This window comes from Homalodisca vitripennis, chromosome 1 (assembly GCF_021130785.1).
Source record: "Homalodisca vitripennis isolate AUS2020 chromosome 1, UT_GWSS_2.1, whole genome shotgun sequence".
Lineage (NCBI taxonomy): Eukaryota > Metazoa > Arthropoda > Insecta > Hemiptera > Cicadellidae > Homalodisca > Homalodisca vitripennis.
The window spans coordinates 181,510,249-181,534,163 of NC_060207.1; the positions used below are offsets into that span (position 1 = coordinate 181,510,249).

Below are 23,915 nucleotides of genomic sequence, written 5' to 3' on the forward strand. Positions count from 1 at the left end.
GGTTAGTGCAACAGCATAATTAAATTGTGGAACCGTAAATAGATTAGACCGGGAGTGAATTTAAACAAACGGAACACTCATATTGACTGCAGCAACTTTTTAGTTGTACGATACACTTTCGTCATTTAGACAAAGAGGCAAACTGTGATTGTTATTGAAATCGTCAGAGAACTTCAATAAATTACTATGGCATATTGGAGGGGAATACGAATCTTATAAAAACTGTTTCACTTTACGACTTCAGGATCCCAAAAAATGTTCTTTAAACTGAAATCTAAAATGGATCAGGAGATTGAATAGCTTTGAGGTGGCTATCGGTTATCTCAGGACTGTTTATTATGTCATAGAAAAAGAATACATGAATATATTGCCCTTTTTTCAACAGGAAATTGCATGTGAAGCCGTGGGTAACTGCTAGTGTTTATATAAAAATATAACAACTCAAATTTTATATAAATATAATTAATTAATAATAAATTGTGGAAACAATAATAAAACAATGCCAAATAAGTATAACTAAATCATGCCATAATCATGCAGTGGAGAATGCTATAGATAGAAAAAGATGAATATCAACAAAACAACTAATTACACAGGACTAAGAAAAAGGAGAAAAAACACAATACAATGTATATATTTACATCAAAATTTAAACATTGAAATGACCAATAAAAAGAGAAAAATGTTTTGTATAAAATGTAACAACACAAATCATATGCAAATAAGATTAATCCCTAATAATAATAATAATACAAGCAATACAAAACAATGCAAAATGAATATAACAAAATCATCCTATAATCATGCAGTGGAGAATGCTGTCACCTGAAAACTGATGTACTATTATCACTCCCAAATCTTTCATTCTCTTGACCCGTTTCAATGGTGATTCTTCCATGTAGTAAGTATAATAGGCGATTGTGAGTGTGAACAAGACATGACAAAACTCTTACTTGGATTCAAATCCATGTCACTGAGAACACACCACCAGCTAAAATGTTGAGTCTCCTCTGCAGTTTAAGACAATCCCCAGGACCAGCGACCTCAGTGTAGATCTGTTCAGGAGTTTACTAAATTTAATAATAATTATAAATATAGCAAATCTGTATTTACAATTTGGAGAATACAATCATTAGCTGCCTGTTTACAGAAAACCGGGAATAATTTATAACAAACATAGGGGACATAGCTATGGTGGTAAGGATTGATTCAATGTGAATGTTGAATTTAGCTCTATTTCACCTTCCGCTTCGTTAAGTGTCTGAAATCTGACATTGTCACGGACTTGACTCCTGAAATCTGGAGTCAATGTCTGTTAGAGAAGGGATAAAAAAAGTCGACTCAAAAGGAAATCTGCATTGTTTTTTGATTTCATAGACTACAAAAGATCTCTGTCTGGTTACCTAGCAGCCACCCAGTGTAAACTAGATGAAGGGGTGGCCTCATTAATTGTGCACTGAAATTCTTTGCTACTATCACCATTTGATTACATATTAGGCTAATCCTTATTGAGGTTTTAAAATACTCAATTCATCCTTATTTGATGTGCTAGAATGAAAAAGAACTAAAATGGTTATTCCACGTACCTCTTAATTGTACATTGAGTATGAGAGTAATTAAATCTAAGTAGAAGCCACTACAAAATTTATAGCTCTATAAAGAATGATTTATCTGTCTTTTGGTCAAAATGATTCCGAGTGACTTAAGGTTGTTGGAATACAATGATCTAAAGAACTGGACAACACGATAGTGTACAGTACCAATGTTATGTTCCAACAGTTTTAATTGTTCTTCTACTCATAACAAAGGAGAATAAAGATTTTCTATTCAACTAGCTAGTAATCATTTAGTAAAAGTTATTTTTACAAAGCCATAGAGTATTACCCTTCTGTGCTTAGTTACCAGATGTAGTTCTATAGAAATTTTATGATTAGTGACGTATCTGCTTATTTTCTATTTCTTATTTTTAATTAAATTTGTTCAAGCATGACATACAATTTTACTAAACTTAATGTAATTTATATTTGCTGCTCACAAATATAAGAGAATAAATAACTTAATTAAGACAGTAATTGTAACAAAACTTGAATATCTTCTCTGCAAATCACCTGTAATTCCAATTAACAAATCAGCTGTGTCTATTAACAATACAGTGAGAAAGTTGGTTGGTTGTGTGAGTCATTTGTTGATTACAGTTTTTAGTTAATTTTAATTTCTAATAATATGCCATTATTCAATTTTATTAACTGCTATCAGAAGTTTCCAATTTCGAACAAGTTTGTATTTTTATGGATTAGTAGTGTTCCTGTCAAGTATAAATATGCATTTTGTGTAGCTATTACAATTAGTTGTTTAAAAAAGTAGGTTAGGTACCGAAAAGTTATTTTCAACCATTACTGAAAATTCATTTACAAGTTTGTTTATTTGGCTTTGGAGTGACTGATTGGTCTGGATGTCTGACATTTCTTGCTTACTGAGTGGATTGCCTACTTGACCAACAGTGGTGCAGCATTCCTGTACATCACGGTACTGTACTATTAGGCATTCCTTGATCTCCATCTAGTGATCATCCACCACAAATATATTTTGATTTTATATATTAATGTATACATATACATAGGCTGTACGTAGTAATTTTTATGATGCAATATCTCTTGTAAAAATAATTGTTTTTCTAAATAGAAAACTTTCCATCTTCATATTCTTTCACCTAGATTATAGGTTCAAGTTTGAAAACAAACAAATCAATCATTTTGTTTAAATGTGGTGAAAATCAATCATAGCATCATGTTTTCCAGGTGATAACATTTAATGTAATAAATTGCTCTTTACATCTGTAGCCTATGGTGGGTAGGGTACGATAAGCGGACCCGGTTTTTTATATCCAAATTGGCAAACAATATTACTTAATCATAACCATATAATCTATTGATAATGATTTATTTTTAACAATTAAATTAAATAATATATATCAACCGATGTAAAAACTCAAATTTATAATACTCGTAATGTAATATTTAAATTTTGTAACATTTGATTATTAAAAATGGCAGTTAATTTTAGAAAACTACACAGTATTGCTTTGAAAGATAAGACATGTTTTTCGTGACTTCTACATGTTGGACTCGTACCGAAAAACCTATTATGTGAAATTTGTGGGACAGAAACAACTATAACTGTGTGAGGAGCAAATATGGTCATCTTCAGTTTTCCTAATTTTGGTTATAATAATGTTTCATCACTGTAAATATTAAATTCATATTTTAATAACATATGATTGTTATTGAGGACTATAGATACTTTTATATCGACTGATAGAGATGCGAATATTAGGTATCGATGATTAAATTCTTCGATATAATAAACCAGGTCCGCTTATTGTACCCTACCCGCTATGGTCTCAAAGTCAAAAAGATTAGTTATTAAAACTTGTAAATCAGTTTGGTTAAAATTCGTGTCATAACTAAAAAGCCTATACTAATGGTTTTTATATCCATAAATTATGTGATAATTATTTGCTTGCTGTGAAATTTCAAGTAGGCCTTTCTGTATGTTAAAAGCAGTTAATTGGTTTTGTCTATTTATTTATTAAAATTTTAATAAATAAGAATGTATGCGTGTCTATCATTTTATAAAACATTTTAATGTGAGAAAATGGCTTATTTTTGCCATTTGAGTATGGCCTGAAATTTGTTGCTAATTAATAATAACCTAATGTGGTAATTATAAAAACTTTACAAAGGATAATTTGATAATTACTGGTAATTTATGGACGGCAAAATCTTTACCAATTCGTTGAAATGTTGGGAGTTAACACAGACTTTCTGTAGTGCTCTGTGTGAAATAACACTGCAACATGACTGTTGAGATGAGCAGCATATTTGGTACTAACAAATGCAGTCACAGAATGAATATACCTTCGTTCAAGTGAAGGGAGGGGGTGTTGTTTTATAAATTGAGTTGAATTTTTTTAATGAAGTAGTTTTTTTTTAATTTATTCCGAAATTCGTCTAAATAACAAAATGATATTGTATTGGCAGAGGATTAAACGCAATGTATTGTAAGTTAAACACCGTAAGACTAATGATACTGACTTATGTGTTAACTGGAAAAGTGTTAGTCAGTGTTTATGTCGTGTTGCGCCGACTGTTAGTCGCTGACGAGAGGATGACGACAGACAGGTCTATCGGTCGCCGCCTAGAAACATGTCCAGACTTGAACTGCTGCGAGTCCGTTGAATCACTGCTGATTGCCATTGAATTTCTTTTCCAGTTCGTTCTCTGACGGTGTTAACTGTTCACAGTCGGTGGTTGTGATAACATTGTGATTAGTGAATAATGTAGATAAACAGCTGACTGATCGGTTCTTTTACGATAATCAGCTGTTTTCGTAGTGAGGTTATTCGCTCGGGTCATTGTGCGCGTTTGTTTTGTCGTCTGCATTGTTTATTTACATCACCATTCGCAATGTTGGAGCCGAGCAATGTCAACTTGGACTCGATTGATGAGATTTCACTACCATGTATTGGAATGCGACCTGTGAAAAGGATGAGAATGTTGGGGTAATATTGTTTCCGATGTTGTAATAATTATTGTATTCACTTACTAAATGTAGGAAATCAATAGCGGGATAACATACAATCCAAGCTGTTGTATTGAAGTTATAAAGAAATGTATATATACAACTATTTGTACGTTTAAATATAGAGGATTACAAAGGAATTTTGTCATCTATTTAAGTAAAATTTACATTTTGCTTTTGTAAGCATGAAAGATAAAACTATGAACTCTCGGTTGGAAATAGTTTGTATAAACGTGTCTGTGACTGTATTGAAACGAACTTGGGAGTTGGCTCATAAGAGTAACCTCATAAAAAAGTTTTCTTATGTCATAGAGATTTTTTCAACATTTCTAATTTTATAGGTAGGACTTACATAAATACGTTTTAAATGTATGTAATTATTTTATATTAAAGTGTTTTTCAAACATTTTAGATTATTTACTCAATAACCAGCAAACAATATTGAAAAATTAAATATTCGGAAATATGTATAAACCATATTTCAAAAATAATACAGTCTCAAAAATCTTTATTATTTAGCATGGTTGTTATTGGATAAAAATCAAATCATAGTACTTCTCTATTACGAATCTTACTATTTTAATTAGAAGAACCCCAAATTTCTTGTTTGCACATCTAAGAGCTTTATTTTAATTTTTATGAAATAGGGATAACTTGTGACAGGCTTTTCACTAATACTGTTACTGTTGTGTTCGAATTTAGAAGCGTATATTCACGTTGTTGCAAAAAAGAACTGTTTCTTTGAAATCACTCCTCAAGTAAAGATATTATGTTGTCAGTTGTAGATATCTTCCCACATGTTGTTTGTATAGTATTTATGTAAGTACTGAACATTGTTATGTCTCCATTTCACACGTTTTTCCTTATTCCATATAGTGTTTTGTTATGAAAGAGATTTCTAAATAGAAAATTCCTTTTATTGAATTAGTGAAAACCTTAATTCTTCTTTTTTTTTTTGTAATGGTTTCGGTTATTTGAAACTAAATTATTAGGAAATTTATTGAAGACAAAACTACTCATAGTTGCAAAATATTCCTCAAATACGGTATACGTCTAGATCTATCCAAGTTTCTACTTCAAGATAAAAAGTAGGTCTCAGCAATACTAAAACTGTTGCTCTATCTTATGAGTCATATTGTTTGGTATATAGTGAAAGGGATCTAAGTTTATAAAGGCATATAAAAACGTTAAAATGCCGGCAAATTGTGGGTTGTGATTTTTGAGCCTGTTGCTCGTGCCCGCATTCACACTAACGGTTCGCAGTTATGGTGTATTGTATCTTGGTGCGGATCACGTTCGCCGATCATCGTAAACTACAACAGGAACATTGTCTTAAAAACTGGTTTAAAGATATTTACCCTCGCGATCCAAATGTTCGTATATAAGGACGTCAAAAGTATTGCGTAAAATCTCATTGTCCGATTATACGAACGTTCATACATTAATTAAATAACATGAAACTACTTTCGCTTCCGCCATACCGAAATGAATGACAAGAATCGATTTTTCTAATACAGTAACCTTTTGACCTGAACTAAAACAGAACTTTACTAACAACGTAGAAAGTGTAATATGTGGCGTTGCAACTTACTTTGATTCTGTATGTAAATCAAATGTAAATAGCATCCAAATACGCAGTTTATTGTCAACTGTGTGATGCGTTATTATTCGACTATACTGTATTACTTGCAGTTAAGTAATTATTCTCTGCATATTTAACGCGTTGACAGCGGCAGACGCCATGGTGCGCTTGCTTTGGTGTTGACCACTCAGTATAGGGTCGTAGTGAAGGTTTTAATTTAATGCACATTAGTAGTTTTTATTTAATTTTAGGTGCATTTAGTTTGACTTTTTCTAGTAATGCTTAGTAAACTTGGTTGGAATGACTGAATATGTATCAATTTGTAAGAAATACTATCCTTTAGTTTATTGGTCAGATTCCGTTATATGCCCTCAACGCTTGAACTTTTTCAATGAACTTAGAACGTTATAAAACGATGTAATTGAGTAACAGAACTAACATTATGCCCCCAACGCTAATTTTTCATTTACGGATAATTATAATGAATTACAATTGGTTACTAGCTAAGAAAAAAGGGTACACTTACGTATTATATCACCACACCCCTACATTTTTCCAAACAAAAATTCAACAAAAACAATCATTACCATACAAAAACTAAACTCTTTATTGAAAAGACACACAAAACTTGTTTTTATTCTTGATCACACTCCGGCACCCAAAATGCGAGTGCCTCCGGCCATCAGCGCTTCGGTGCTGCCCCGCGCTGATGTCAACGAAAGAAAAACTCCCTCGAGATAGTACCTATCAGTAAAATATCAAATTCTAGAGGGGCTGATCAGAAATGTAAATTGAATTGTAATGGAAAGGCAATTATGTACCGTGCAAAAAATCTTAAATAATCATGTGATGCCGCACGGTCTGCCATAATCGGGATTCTCGAGAAAGATAAAATAACAGCGACAACAATACCGATCGCAATACCTGGAAATGATTGTTGATTGATGGAATGTTAGTTCTGTTACTCAACTACATCGTTTTATAACGTTCTAAGGTCATTGAAAAAAGTTTAAGCGTTGGGGGCATATAACGGAATCTGACCATTTTATTTGCATGATAAATGTTTGAAATGTGATTGCTCATTTAACAGTACTTTTATATACATTGATCTGATAAGAGCTTACTATTTCGTTTATAGGGACCTTTCATAAAGACAAAAACACTTATATAGATAGTTTTCTTGTACTAATAACTATGTGTAATTAAAATAAATATTTTCCACGTTCATTACAAATTACTTGGTTTTATGCTGAATAAAAAGAAACAATCTTGAAAACCGGTTGAAATATGGAGTATTAATATTTGTAGTAAACCTATACAACGGTTAATGTAAGCTTACAGAGATAAACAAATTTTTGAACCGTATTAACAATTTCACGTATCGTGATATAACCTAAATGTATGTGAAACGGAATGACCGTCTTTATCGAACCCTGTTCTCGGAACTCGTTAGAGAGAAATGAGTGTACATACTCGTATTACCAACCGGTGTGAGGAAGTGTTGTAGTCGACTTGGCGGCAGGTATTTCCTAACTAACGATAAGCAAGTAGGCAGTTCATGATACGGTTATCAGCTAGTGTCGACATTGTACGCGTGTGTCATTTGCAGCAAAAACTACGTACTATTTACTTGTGCCATCGCTTAAGAAATTTATAGATTCCTAACTATCGATAAGCAAGTATGCAGTTGACGATACGGTTATCAGCTGTTGTCGACATTGTACGCGTGTGTCATTTGCAGAAAAGCCACGTACTATTTACTTGTGCCATCGCTTAAGAAATGTATAGATTCCTAACTATCGATAAGCAAGTATGCAGTTGACGATACGGTTATCAGCTGTTGTCGACATTGTACGCGTGTGTCATTTGCAGCAAAAACTACGTACTATTTACTTGTGCCATCGCTTAAGAAATGTATAGATTCCTAACTATCGATAAGCAAGTATGCAGTTGACGATACGGTTATTGGCTGTTGCCGACATTGTACTCGTGTGTCATTTGCAGCAAAAACTACGTACTATTTACTTGTTCCATCACTTAAGAAATGTATAGATTCCTAACTATTGATAAGCAAGTAGGCAGTTGACGATACGGTTATCAGCTGTTGTCGACATTGTACGCGTGTGTCATTTGCAGAAAAACCACGTACTATTTACTTGTGTCATCGCTTAAGAAATGTATAGATTCCTAACTATCGATAAGCAAGTATGCAGTTGACGATACGGTTATTGGCTGTTGTCGACATTGTACTCGTGTGTCATTTGCAGCAAAAACTACGTACTATTTACTTGTTCCATCACTTAAGAAATGTATAGATTCCTAACTATTGATAAGCAAGTAGGCAGTTGACGATACGGTTATCAGCTGTTGTCGACATTGTACGCGTGTCATTTGCAGCAAACACCACGTAGGCTACTATTTACTTGTGCCATCACTTAAGAAATGTATAGATTCCTAACTATCGATAAGCAAGTAGGCAGCTGACGATACGGTTATCAGCTGGTGTCGACACGGTTGTTTCTTTGTCTGCGCGTGTTATTTGCAGCAAAAAATTTAAATACTCGGATTTACTTGTGCCATCACTCGAGGAAAGTGTAGAAATTTATGACTTTAGAGCTATAAAATCAACTCCTCTCATCGATGAGGTCGAAAAATGTTTGCGAGAAATGGCCTATATTTTACAAATTTAGTTATGTTGTTACGAGAATGTACGTAGTTATGGTCACGGCTTGGTTAATTATTGATCCGTTCCAAATATCGCCGTATGTAGCGTTCTTCGCGCTGCAGTGTAGGTTTCGTCGTTTTGAAACAAACTATCTTGCACATTTACGTAGGTAACTTAGCAAACGATGGTAGAAAACTGTCATTTAACAGAAATCGTTTTAAGATTTATGCAAATAAGCATCGCATATGTTGGTCTATTATATGATACAAAATACATCAATAGATTAAATACATTACCTTTAACCGTAAGATATTTTCGTAGTCAATAATATCTAGAGAATCTATAAGAACGAACTCATCTTTGGTTTGAATGATCATCTCAGAGCTAATGGCTAGTGGTAGAGCGAATAGTTTTCTGAATGTATGGTAGTTTATTTAGGATACTCTTACTTATCCCATACCCATAGTGGCATTTGACTTCAACAAGCCGCCGCCTCCATGTTTCCGTTCTTCCACTCCTAGTTTTCTTCAGCCCTTTTAAGGCGCTTGAAACCCATCGTTTCTTGGTTCTTCCACGGGGTCTCCTGCCTATGAATTTTCTCTACATTTCCTTTAGGACATTTTTCTCTTCTGATCACGTGACCTGTACACCTTAATTTCAACTACCAGCTTCTGCCACAATGTCTGGAAATTTGAACTCTTTTTTAATTTATCGGTTGTTTTACTCTATATGCCACCTTCTCTTATAGGTCCAAATATTTTTCTTAATAATGTTACTATCGAAAGTTATCAATTTATTTCTTTGCTTTTTATAGATTGTGTTTCGACTACTATCTGATATATTTTTTAATTTCTTTTTATATGACAATTAATTTAAAATGAACATTTTATCTTCTGCATGCATGCTTCATTTTGCTAGGTTAATTCTGTTCCAGATGCTTGTTGTTCATAGCATTCATTCACTATCGTTCCTAGAAATTTAAATGCATCAACCTGTTTCCTCAACCAATTTGTACTAGTTTTTTATTTTATTAATTTATGTTCTAAGCATAATGGTTGAATATCTTCTATAAAAAAATCTTTTCTATTCTACTAATCGTCTTCTTGTTTTCCGAAATTAAAGTAGGCTACATTGTCAGTACACATCACACTCTTGTTTTAGCTGCAACATTAATACCTTATTTTCTGTCAGTGCCTTTCTAGGGTTAATATTAAATGATAAAGGTATAGTTCCATATGTACTGAAACAGTATATATTTGAAAATGTTGAGTATTGTTATAGCTGTGGCAGAAACATGAGCGGATTTGAGATTTTAATACCGGATATGCTCAGAGGCAAGGAGAAGGGGCGTTGAGATCCGAGAATAGAAAATAATCTATTATACTACCTCTGAGAGGAGTAGTCTACCTCCAAGAATTCTAAACAAAAACATTCATTCAATGCCAAGCACACAACAAATACTTTGAGAGTAAATTGTCAAAGACTGTTCCGTTTTGTTAGAGCATACCGTATTCTAATTACACATTTAAGAAAATAATTTGTATTAAATGTTAAATTTATATTCAGCAGGATTATAATTTGCTGTGGGTATATATTTGAGTGTTGGAATTTCACTTCGGAAACACGATATATAGAATGTTTTGAATACTTAAGGGTTCAATCTTGTTTGCATTTTTATTTCGGTATATTTTAGAATACTATTTGGTTGCAAGAAGTTAGTCTAATTCAGCAGATATAAATAATGTGATAAATAAGTGTTTCAATAACTCTACCCTCATATAAGATAGCCACATTGTTTTTATAATTTCATATTTAGGTAACGGCAATGTTATAGTGGCAAGAGGGAAAAATGAGGGAATTTAGTGCCGTCTGCTCAGCGGGCGGGCGTTTGATAACTCGGATAAATTAAAATCCCTTCAATGCTTTAAATAATAGTTCCAGAGATCACACGTTCAATCCACAGCTATTACTAATATATAGCAAAATTTAGTGCTGAATAAAATAAGCAATGAGTACTAAAACACGTCTTAAAAATTCTATGACCTAAATGGAACAATTATGTAAAACTCATTACTTAAATCGCAATCTTATCAGTTTATGGACTCACAATGCTTGGATTTTCTTGGTTACGTATTTGAAATTTACCAATAGCAATATGAAACAAACTAAACATACATTTTGGATTTAATGATTGAGCTGTACAACTTGATAAATATTTGACAAGTGAACATTAATTACAAGCACAGGGATATTCTAAGTCTTAAATACTATTTTAAGCAGAAAATTATGAAAAGATATATACTTAATTTTATGTTATTAATTCTTAAAGAATTTTAATAGTTATTTACAATAGCCATGCGCAATTTAAATAATATTTCAATATCATAAATATTTTGTTTCTAATGAACTCGGCCAATCCAACACGAGATTGAAAATTTAAGAGCGTTATTTTGTAACTTGCATTACCTATAGATGGGCCTAAACATTTGCTATGGTGTGGATTTACTTAAAAATCAACATTGTTTTTAATGGCCGTCATTTCGGAATCAATAAACAGTGTTGTTCACTTGTTTTATACCACATCAGGTCTTATTTGTTAACGCTTACAATGTTATAACTTGTTTGATTTCTCTGTTATAATATAAATATGGATGATATGGTACAAAATTGCAAGTTTAATGTCTTTTCTCGATCTGTTAGCCTTAAATGTATTACATTTTATTTTTTTATTCTCACAATCCATTTACAATATTTCCGAAAAGCTGACTGAGCTTATTCAATTTGCTAAGAATTTCAAAGCATTAATAGTAACATTAATATGACAAGAATCTATATAATTAAGAACACTAATAAAGCCTACACCAGCCAAGCGGTATTAAAATTAAATGTTAAAAAATCTTATTCTTTTAACTGCATTAAACGATTTCGAGTTAGTTAGTCTCGAAATGTTCTAAGTTACCGTGCTTGTAGAGTTATCGGTGTTGCAAGGCAGTGCCGTGGTACCGCGCTGCGGGAAATTTTCCCTCAGTTTAACAGCCCTGTTTATCGGGACAAAACAAACAGCTGCACACTGCTTCGGCGCAAGCAAGCCTACTACCCAGTTTGTTCTTGTTCTTGCCTTCGTCTGGCACAAAACAACACAGCACTACGAGTAGACACCAGCAAGACAGTGGGACCCCCTCATTGTAAACAAAGAATAGGATTATCACACACCAACTTGTGTGGTAAACCTCAGTCTGTAACGACTTAAACAATTTAACTCATTTGAAATAATAAATGGTTTATTGAGAACCAGGATTCGGTGTTGATTGTGAGTGTTAAACTGTGATGTGTGCTTTTGTGTTATTTTACGGAAATGGGTCGCGTTCTTTTCTCTCCTGTTTGTGACAAATTAGAGGAATTTGTGTTTTAATTTTTTTAAGTGTTGCTGTGTCTAGGATAAACAATGGTTATCAGGTGAGTAGCCCATTGAGTGTTTTGAGTATTGTAAGCAAGGAAAGAGCGTTGCGACAAAAGAGTAAACAGACTTAATTAAATTATTGAGAAAATTACAAATTTAAAATAATCCTACAACATTTAATATTTGGAATATTTTTAATTTTTCTGACCACCAGTTAAAAATATTGCTTTTAGGAAATATAAATATGCTGACTTATAGTTTATTATGATTGGTTTTGTGTATGAATTGTTACACACACACATAAGTGAGTTAAATTTGGATTTTGGCAGATTTTTTTAAAAGTTATTCTAAACGTATTTATCTTAGAAATTGACCACATTTTTGTTTTCAAGATATTATCATAGAGAATAAAATGCCTGGTACTAGTTTATAAGACCCATTCAATTTTTTTATTAATTTTTCAAATGGGAAGTGCTTAATAAGTTAGGATGGCAATATAAATAAAAATTAAAGTGAGGAAATGCCTAAAAAGTCTCTAGAAGAGGATCTCCTTTTTTGGTAGAGCGATAGGTCCTCTGGTAGGGTGGTAGGTTCTTGGGCAAGTGGTAGGATCTCGGAAAGTGTGGTAATGCAATAAGCCCTCAGGTAGACATGAAAGTCAAGTAGTTCTTTTACTACATGAACAAAATAATATGTTTTACTGGTGTTCCCGTTTGTTTATGATAACATTTTGTTAAAAAATCTCTGCATTTTAGGTCTCACTTCATATAATTTGTTGATCTTTTAGTAAAACCTGCTTTAAAGTTTTTTGTTTGTTTTTTAGATCTTTCCTAATTTTCATTTAATTAATATTGCCATTCCATTCACTTATAAGTCTAAGCACTTTTCATTTGAAAATCATCAAAAATGTGAAATGGGTTAAAAGTGTCAATAATACATATAATTTAAATGTCTTAATTAGTAAGTTTTTTTAGTTATTACTTTGTTGGTGTCAGTTGAATTTAGTTATTAAACAGCCTATCTGTTAATCTTAATGCTTCAGAAGTTCCAAGTTTGTACTATTTTTATACAATTTATAGACTCGCTCGGTAGAATTCAGAAAAATTTTAAAATCATTACTGTAAGTCAATTTAATTTTATCTGTGTAAAAATTAAAATGTTCAATATTAATTTTCTTGCTAAGAATGAGAATAAATCTACACAAGTTGAGTTTGAAGTAAAACGACAATTTTACAGCTTATATTGTATCTATGCTTTAACGTGTGAGAAATTTGTTATTAAAAGTATTCACATCTTAATAAAACATTTAAGATCTAGCCAGATTAACCAAGTTGTACTAATTATTGTTACCAACACAAAAATGTAGACAATAATGTTAATGAAAAATGGAGTTAAGTTACATATCTAGAAAAATGCGCAAATTGGCACATTTTCACATATTTTTGTAGTTGCAACACAATGAAATTAGCGTAATGAAACAAATTTTCATAAACATTGATGTGATTTTACTTTTTCATTAAATGTTGATGTTGTACAACAAAGCATTAAGCAGTTTCATGTTACAAAATTTAAAAAGAAAAAAAACTTAATTTTCACCAATTCTAAGTTGCTAAGCATTGTAATCAAAGGACCATGGTAATCAAATTTTCATGCAAGTTAATGTGTTTTTATATTGTATTGGTGTTTACTGATGTATTTAACAATAAATTTAAATTAGTTTTTCACATAAAAAACTATATATTTACAGAGTAGGGGAAAGGGGGGGGTACCTTTGAACACTTTTTGAAAAAATATTTTTGTATTTTTTTAAATTAATTATTTTGATAAACAAGCAATGGGGACATTGATCTTTAGACTATTATGCAACAAATTACTTAAATTAATGTTAATAATCTTCAAAATATCTAGGCTAAAAAAAAAAAAATTAAAGTTCACTGCATGTTGTTCAAATGTACCCACTAAGGGGTACATTTGAACAAGCCTGGGGTAGGTTTGAACAAGGACGGGTGGATTTGAACATTGGATTAATTAGTAAAGAAAAACTAAGGAAATACACAAAAACATTTTATTCATAGTGTGCACTAATCAAAGGTACATTACAGATTGTGTAAACAAAATTTTAGGTTCAACTTCTACTTTTTTAACATTGAGTATTTTGATCGAATTCTCCTTTTACACTTGTCGTCGTCGATGAGAAAGGGTCATTTCCAATCAAAGGTACTGGCCCGTAAAAAAGATATTTATTTTCTATCACTTGAACATCTTAATGTTTTGGCCACTCATATGAATCTCCAAGTCCTTCTTTCAAAAACTTAATTTTAGAAAATCCTTCATCCGGGAAATCAAACCACCCTTCCTAAATACCAACTTATATCATAAAATACAGCATAGTATTTTTTTCAAGCATCGGACATATTTTTACTTGTTTGACAGGTTAGGCCTATCGAAGTTGTCATCTTCTTCAGAGCTCTCCACCCAGTCTGATTCTCCACTTTCCATATAAATTGGGTTCAGGATCGTCACAGTCAGACTCGTATTGAAATAGATTTATGCTTATTTGTTTTTCTTCTTTTGTTATGTCCTGATTTTTTGTTTTTTTCTGGTAAATCTAATTTTCTTTTTGCCTTTATGTCACGCTGCTTCCTTAGTTCTTCTTTTTTCTGTTTTTCTAAAAGCTTTCTTTTGATTTCTTCTTCCAACCGAATTTTTTCTGGAGTGGCCGTAATTATTTTCGATTTTCCTGGTTCTCTTCCTTTTTTACATTCTAACTGAAGATTTTGCCTGCAGCAGGGGATAAGGCCTAACAACCTCTGGACTAGGAGAACACTGCTACGGTTTTGTTTAAAATCCCATCATTTAGGCTTTCATTTTCAATTGATGTTGAACCTGTAGGTCTAGCATTAGATGTACCTTGGCTGTAATTTTCATTTTCCCCGCGTCCTAGATTAGAAGATTTCGTAGTGTCAGGTGTAGGCGTACTAGAGGTTATCATCGCTTCAGAAAATGGGAAATCTTCATCAGTAAACACAGTTGTAGAATATGGCCATATTCCACACTCCTCAAATCCTTTTTAAGATATTCTTCCTTGTAAATGCTAAATTAAAAAGCTTTTGATGCCAACCCAGCTAAATCATGAATTGAGAGTTTAGATCCGGGGTTGTTTGTTAGCCAGTTATTTTGAACTGTGGCTAAGTTTTGTTTAAATGGTCCTAAAATTGAAACAATCTAGAGGTTGGACACGAGATTGGCTACAATGAGGAGGTATTGTCACAATACAAATACCATTATCTCTCTTGCGTATAATATTGCATCCAGAGTGCAAATGGGATTCGTGGTTGTCGAGAATCAACAAAACTGGTGATTCTTTTGAGCAGTGGCTTGTACTTCACAAAGTGCTCCAGCACTTTGAGGAACAAAGCATTAGTGATCCACCCACTATAGGGGGAGTTAACAAGTCCTAAGCTTTCCACTGATAGCACCTACCATTAAACTGTCATGTAGTCTAGGCTCGGGGAAATATGAAAACTGGAGGAATGGTATTGCCTGCCGCATTAACAGTAGCAACCATTGTAATAAGGCTGCCTCTTTCTCCAGACACAACGTTGGCCTACTTGTTTAGTGCCTTTTTTAGCTACAACATTTGGGGCTTGCACGACAGTTTTAATCCCAGTTTCATCAAGATTGTAAATGTCACTCGGAGAAAATTTGTGTTTTTTGTAAACATCATCTAAGTTTTTTTTGAAATTCTTCAATGGTTTTTTCCGATTGAAACCTAATGTTCTAGCTAAGCTTGTGTTTTCAGGTTTTCTCAGTGATAAATCTTTATGTCTTTTCATAAAACCTTTCAACCAATCTAAACCAGCTGTTTTATTATCTTCCCATTTTTTTTGGACATCGGCCCAATTTTTCTGCATACTGAAATGCAAGAGCTCTAATGATTTTGTACGTGAGACCATAGTTTCATCGCAGAACATGTAATAATATATTCTTCTAGCATTTTTTTTTCTCTTGAGCTGAAAATACTTGGTTAGAAGTGTACTTGCTATTAAATGTTTAAAAGGGGTGCGGGTGCTGAAGGGACTCGGATATCAGTGTGCTCAGATGGTAAATTTTGTCTTTAGAAGAGCCTTTGCTTTTTTTATTCGATAGAATAACATGGTATGAAACCAAGCCAAACGATTCTGCTGCTTGACGTATTGGGACGTTTTTTTTCCAAAACAAGCTTAACAGCTTCCTCCACATCTCGCTCATTTATCTCTGGGCCCACTTTTTTCTTGATGTAGTTTCTAACCATTGTAACCTGAAACAATACAAAGTGAGTTATTACCTAAACATAATGTAAGTTAGTAAATTTATTGTTTTACTAGGCCAAGGCCTACAATGTGTAAGATCAAATTAGGTTTGTTTCAATATTAGGCTGCTGATATCAAATTTTTTTTTAATGAAGAGATTTAAGACGTAAGACAAACTTGTGTGTTTTAAATGTAAGAAAAGTACTAGAATTTAAAAATATAAAACATGGAACTAATACAAAAAATTAGGCCTCATGCTTATTCTATCTTGTTGATAGCCTACCATTATATGTTCTAGGTTTTAAAACAATTCTCTTAATATTTATAATTTCCAGTAAAAAAATAAAATAAATAAATTGTTTAACTTGTACAAATGCTAATAAATAACCTAAAAAATTCGGCTTTCTTATATTTTACCTTTTTTTACAAAACCAGTAACTTTTATGAATAATTTTAGAATGTTCAAATGTACCCCCCCAATGTTTGTTCAAATGTACCCCACATGTCACAGTAGAAGAAACTGATTTTTTTTCTTAGTTAGTTGAACAGATTATCTTATGTTATTATATTCAAAAAATTGCTCAATAAATGTACTTACCTTAGAATATAAGGTTGGTCAATTCTTCAATCTTTCTTCCGCTGACAGTCTTACAACTCAAAACTCAAAAGTTTACAAAATGTGGCTAAAACCTAACCTACCGTGGCACTGAATACAAAGGTTAAAAGAAATGGAGGGAAAACAGGTGTACTAGGTCATACAGATGAGAAGAAGAAGTAGAAAAAAATCAGGCAGTTAGCTCATCAAATGGCGGGAAATTTAAACTTGTTCAAATGTGCCCCCAGTTCAAAGGTACCCCCCTCTCCCCTATCTTAACAAAATGGTAGTTGAGAACTAGACAACACAGATTTGATAACTAGATTTAAACAATGAATTATCTATCTCTAATTATGAAATACAACTCATACACTTTCAATTGATGTATAATTTAAAGGTCTGGGATTGGCAAATATGCTCTATTAGCAATTTAAGAGTCAACCCGGTTCGTGTCAATCACTTTAGAAGTAAAGTCATCACATTTCTCAGCACATATCTATGATTTAACAATTTTATAGACACACACACACTATAAGAATTGTCACATGATGGCTTACCTACAGTTTTGATCATTTTACTGCTGTATACATGTCATATAATATTCATCTTTATACACGTTATTCTGTAAACATTTAATTTACTCACTATCATTCATGTTTAGAAAATTGTGTTTTGAATGAATTTTATGAACAATTTTAAAAGGCGTTTTTTATTATCAGTGGAAACACATTTTGTTTTTCATGGTCTAAATACAAAAATAATATCCTTGTTTTTTAATTGTTTCAATAAAACAACCAATGGAGGGTCAATGACCCATATATCACATCAAACATACAAGCATTTAATTTCAACCTAAGTATATAATTGTTTATTTGCTACATCTTAATACATGACACAGCAATTTTGAGACATAAATTGTTTACTCTTAGGAAGAATACACGGACTGACTTTATTTGTCTAAATTTTAATTGCTACCAAGTAAACAATTTCAATATGCTGATTTTGTACTAAAAAATCCATTTAAAACAAGTTTCGGTTACATCATGACTGGAGCATTCCTTATATTCTACAAGTAATAGCTTTGACTAACATGTAATTCAAATTTATTAATACTGTCAGCAATTATGACACACAATAACAATTTTGAACTCGTTACATATCAAGTATCAACTTACATATTATGTTATCCTGATTAGGTCTAATCTTGTCCGTGTCTCTCTTATTATGTACTGCCAAGAGTTATACAACCAAATGTAAAATACACAATAAATTTACTCATGCCAGTTGCTTATACTAAAGTATCTTAATTATTCAGGAAAAGCGTGTTAGTTCAGATCACTGACTAGATTTAAAAAAATAAAATGGTTTGTAGTTTAAATTAAATAAGTAAGCACACTAATTCATTAATTTGAGTGACTAAATATCTCCAACTTATAAAATCAATACATATACTATATACGAAGAGATTTAAACTTTTGATTTTATATTACCTGCTCATTTATGCACCAAACATTTTCAAACTCTACACAATTAATAAAGTGGGTTTTTGAAGTATTCTATAAAAATTTAAGCTCTCTAACAATTGTAGAAACAAAATGGTTCCAACATAATAATTTTACCATATTGCTTGTAAAAATTCATTTCTTGGATTACCTCCTCATTTCGCAAATCCTGTCAAGCGATTACTAAATGACAACTTTCATGGCCGTTGATTGGTTGTGGAAGTGATGTTTTTTAGATTGGCTTCCCCGATCCTCAGATTTAATTGTGTGTAATTTCTTTCTATAGGGTTACTTAAAGGAACAAGTTTATACTCGTAGCTTCAATAATGATGAGGAATTAAAAGAATCAATTGAAGAGATTCTTCTGCTGTATCCTTCTCCGGATACAGCAGGATTTCTTTGTCAGAGCTTATGATTCATTTGTTAAGCATTGTTATCAGTGTGTCGCTGTGGATGGATTACAGTTCGAATAATTGTGGAATGTAATTGTAGGTTTTTTAATAAGACTATGTTCTAATTTTCTGAATGAAATGCTTTATTTCTCTGATGAATACGACAGTAAATAATTTTACAAAACCAAAAATACTGTTTTTTATTGTTCATAAAGTATAGTTTTTCATGATGCCACCATTTTGTTTCAACAATTGTGAGAGTTGAAATTCTCACAGAATATTTTTAAACCCTATTTAATCAGTTGTGTAGAGTTTGAAAATGTTCGGTGCATAAATGGGCAAGTAATATAAAATCAAGACGTTTAAACCTCTTCATGGTAACGCGGTACATGTTAAACACTACAACAATAAAACATATTTTAAACAGTTAATTTTCCAAACTATCCTTTCCCACTCTAAAAGTCGGTTTTACCCAAATTGTCTTGAATTTTTCTACAAAAATACGATCATCATTGCATAGATAATTTTATAAAATTCAGCTGATGAGGTTTAATAAATAAACTCAAACAAGTCGAAGGACAAAGTTAAGATGTGTCGTAGTTCCAAGGGTAAATTGCACTTGAGGGTGTGATGTAAGACGGCTGCATTATATTGTGAAGCCCGACGACTCACTTGTACTACTTCTTGCTGCAGCGTCGTGTCACACCCCAGGTAACCTACTTCGCTACAAAGTGACGACAAAATGTTGCTACCTATCAATTCATCATATTTATACAAAGAGTTTTAAATTTTCTTCTCCTAGCAGACATACATTTTGTGTACAAAGTAAAAAAATTTTTCAGAAACAATCTTCGATTGAAATGGCAGATAAGTTTAAATAGTATCCTCGTATCTTAGACTATCGTGAATCCCATCGGGCGCACCATTGCTTAATTTTTAACATAAATCAATTTCTTAGGTACCTTTTGAAGTACACAAAGAAAAATTGAACTATCTCTATAAGATAGTCAATGCTTCCCGGACATGGTGAAAATTAAATATTTGTTTTCATTTTTATCAGAATATTCAGCACTAGACTGAGAAATAATCTGTGATTAAAAATATTTATTAACTTAACATTAACATTGCTGATGTGTTTTCACTTGCTTATAGATCGGATGGCTCAGAATCCCCATTACTGGATGATCATCAGAACTCAACCCAACACGAAGACAAGCCGAAACAACTAGTCAAATATGGTGAACTTGTAATTTTAGGGTGAGTCTTTTACCATTTTATACTTCAAAGCAATGTTTTATATGTTTAGTTACTCCAACAGTCTAGACTAGAGGTTTTTCTCTGAATGTGATTTTCTACAGTCTTTATAATTCCATGTACAGAGTGTATAAAGAATGAACATTCCCCTTTTATCACCCAGAACAAGATTTTATAAATGCTGTTGTTAGCAACTACTACCATATTTTTCAAAAAAAAAGAAAAATTTTGGAGATATGTGTTTAGTGTTTTCAGTTGTAACTTTTAATTAATATTTATTTTATTCTTTAATATTGTTGTTTTTTATTTTAATTTAACATAAGCATACATATTGTGTGTAATGAATCAGACTGGAAGATCTTGTGTTGATGGTGAATAAAGCATCTACTCAATAAAAGCATTGCAAGATTCATTTTCAAAAGCTTTAAATAAACAAATTTTTCTGTTGATATAACTGATATTTTTTCATTTGAAATACTACTAAGACAAAAACCTAACCAGTTGAATATACACAGTGAAGAACAAGGTGCTGCCAATGATACATATATTAGGATAAAAGCTTCCAGATAAAAAGAAAAAATCATGGTCGGGATGTTCTACTAGAGGTAGTCTAATAGTACGGTACAAGAAAAAGGTCAAGCATAGTATGTACAAAGTGCCATAAAATCAATTTGTTTGTGTTTATACAGGGTGGCTCAAAGAAAAAAAAAATGTGCCACCGTTGTGATCTTGGAAACTATAAATCTAACAGCAAATTTGAATGGGGAACTTTTCCTTGTTTTAATAGTTATTTGAAAAACCATTTTCCAAACTTTTAAAAACTGTCACCATTTTCCAATGTGGCAGTCAACTTTGTTTTTTCTTCGGCAACGCATTGTATTTTATTATTATTCTTAATAGAAAAATTAATTTTAATACAATTTTGGAAGAAATTAAATTGCTCATCATCAAAAACTTTCAATTGATAGCTGAAATCAGTCTGTAAATTGACTGATATTGATTTATATTTAATTAAATATACAAGGCTTGTGTATATTTGCTGTTTTTTACAAGTTTTTGTATTTGTACTAACGACCAACTTGTTTACACAGTGTTACTGTGATTTTGGAATCAGTATTCAGTTAAACAGTACTTTTGTGGAGCTACTTTCCATTCAGAAATATGTTGCCTTTTTTAAAGAAGCGTAAAAGTAACTTAAAAACCAGCTCATTTTTGGTTAAGCAATACTTTGTTGGATAATCGTTTAATTTAAATTGGTGTTGTCTAACGGCGCTAGTCATTAGTAAACCTCCAATAGAGCGTAACCGTGATTATGGATTAGTCAATACATTACCTTGTTTTGTTTGATCAGAAGATAACAGGTTTTGCAACTTTTGTGTATCTTTTAAAAGAAGATATCTGCTTTTGTTATACCTGCTAAATCATTAAATACAGAATTAGCACAATTAATAGAGCACCTAATTTGTTTGCTGAATATGTCTATATTTTGAAGTAAAAATTATTAAATCTAGCCATGGAATAAGTACTATTTTGAGAAAAATATGCAGTTTAAAAAGTAAGAAAACTACATTTAAATTAATATTCATATATGCCTAAAGGTGAAGAAACTAAAAATTTTAAAATAAAATTAAAAACTAATTTATATTATCTAATATTTCAAAAATCGAACATTTTTTTATAGTCATAAACATATAAAATATGAAAATAGACGTAGCCATGTATAAAGCCATCAATACTCTTGTTTTATTATTTGAACTTTTATATAATGGATTGATTTAATTAACCCTTTCATGCGATGTTTTAATTTAATCTCTGTAAACTTATAGAGGCAATTAAGAGCTCACTAGTGATACAACCTTGAGTTTTGTTCCCCCATAAGAACAATGTTACACCTTCGGCACTTTTATGCCGCGTATTTTTTATTGTAGTGTTACGGGAGGTGTCTCATTTGAAAGATATAAGTAATATGCATCCAAGCACTTATCAGGTTTATTTTGTAAAGCATGTATTTTACTTCTGTAATATAAAGGTTGTTAAAAAAATCCTGCTATTGATAAGTATAATGAAAGTCATCCTATTTAATTTTTTTAGGTTTTACAAGTTTGAAATCTCCTAAATTTCAACAATAAAAAAAATTGGAAATGTGCAGAAAAGTGACAATTGTAACTTGTTACAAAGAGTACTTCTTTGGTAACCTTAGGGAAAAACTTTATATTTGAAATTTTTAATAGACCATTACCCCTCAAAAGTGCCATTTTGGGGTATTTTTGGACGTTAAAAATTATTTTCTCGAATCCTTTGTGATCAAAATATGGGGATTATCGTTAGTAATATAATTTTCTTAATAAAATATATTTTGCAAAATTTACAACCAAAATTGTACCTAGATATCAGAGCCTGTGGGTTAAACTTGATTGCCTTTTAGTTTCAGGTCAATGACTAGTTCTTTCATAAGAGTATTCATTAAACTCCAAACATCAGAATTCTTAATTAAAACTTTGAAACTCCTCTTAAACTTGCTAGAATGTTATACAATTTGTGCTGTTTTGTAACCTAGTTTGTGTATGATTGGTAAAAAGGTAGGTAACATTATTATATGGACTCAGAACCTCAGATGTCTTTAAATAAAAGATGTGATTTTTCTAATTTTGACAACCAGACATGAGTTCCTATTATTTTTTGTTTATTTTTTTATTGCATAGAAAAGTTCCACTAACTAGTTTTTTACCATGCCAAACGTACAATTTTAATTAATAATTTAATATTAAGACGTATTGAGTTAAATGCATCATTATTAAAAGTGTATATTTAAATAACAAAATGTCTATAAACGATTGAGCAAATGTTAGTTTATATTTCTCAAGCTACCAAGAACTCTAATAGTGTATTATTTAATAATTCTCCAATAGTGGTATTGTTGGACAGTAATAAAATATTTTGGTGCCAGTTTCGAGAGTTAATGCATGGTAGTTATGTGTACGGCCTTGCATTGTTTGCTGTAGATAAGGCTGTAATGATCAGTGCGATGTCGCGTGGGTGTGAACTGCTGTCATGCAATAACTGAGCCGACATCTGTACCAGTCTTCGGTAGTGATGATAGAGTTAATGCATTGGTAGTTATGTGTACGGCCTTGCATTGTTTGCGCTGTAATGATCAGTGCGATGTCGCGTGGGTGTGAACTGCTGTCATGCAATAACTGAGCCGACATCTGTACCAGTCTTCGGTAGTGATGATAGAGTTAATGCATTAGTAGTTATGTGTACGGCCTTGCATTGTTTGCTGTAGATAAGGCTGTAATGATCAGTGCGATGTCGCGTGGGTGTGAACTACTGTCATGCAATAACTGAGCCGACATCTGTACCAGTCTTCGGTAGTGATGATAGAGTTAATGCATTGGTAGTTATGTGTACGGCCTTGCATTGTTTGCTGAAGATAAGGCTGTAATGTTCAGTGCGATGTCGCGTGGGTGTGAACTGCTGTCATGCAATAACTGAGCCGACATCTGTACCAGTCTTCAGTAGTGATGATAGAGTTAATGCATTGGTAGTTATGTGTACGGCCTTGCATTGTTTGCTGTAGATAAGGCTGTAATGATCAGTGCGATGTCGCGTGGGTGTGAACTGCTGTCATGGAATAACTGAGCCGACATCT

General features: G+C 32.1%; 1 protein-coding gene across 5 annotated transcripts in view; it reads left to right on the forward strand.

The window, feature by feature from the left end:
- LOC124352830 (protein pellino) overlaps positions 1-23,915 on the forward strand; it is an 88,064-nt gene that overhangs the window by 6,350 nt on the left and 57,799 nt on the right. For 2 of the 5 annotated variants that reach the window (XM_046802528.1, XM_046802524.1), the window contains exons 1-2: positions 4,432-4,561; positions 20,162-20,266. In XM_046802528.1, the coding sequence (XP_046658484.1) occupies positions 4,467-4,561; positions 20,162-20,266 (200 nt within the window). In that variant the 5' untranslated portion in view covers positions 4,432-4,466. Of the gene's footprint in view, positions 1-2,162; positions 2,277-4,431; positions 4,562-11,909; positions 12,285-20,161; positions 20,267-23,915 lie in introns of those variants that run through there. The other 3 variants (XM_046802525.1, XM_046802527.1, XM_046802526.1) reach the window with 3 other exon arrangements.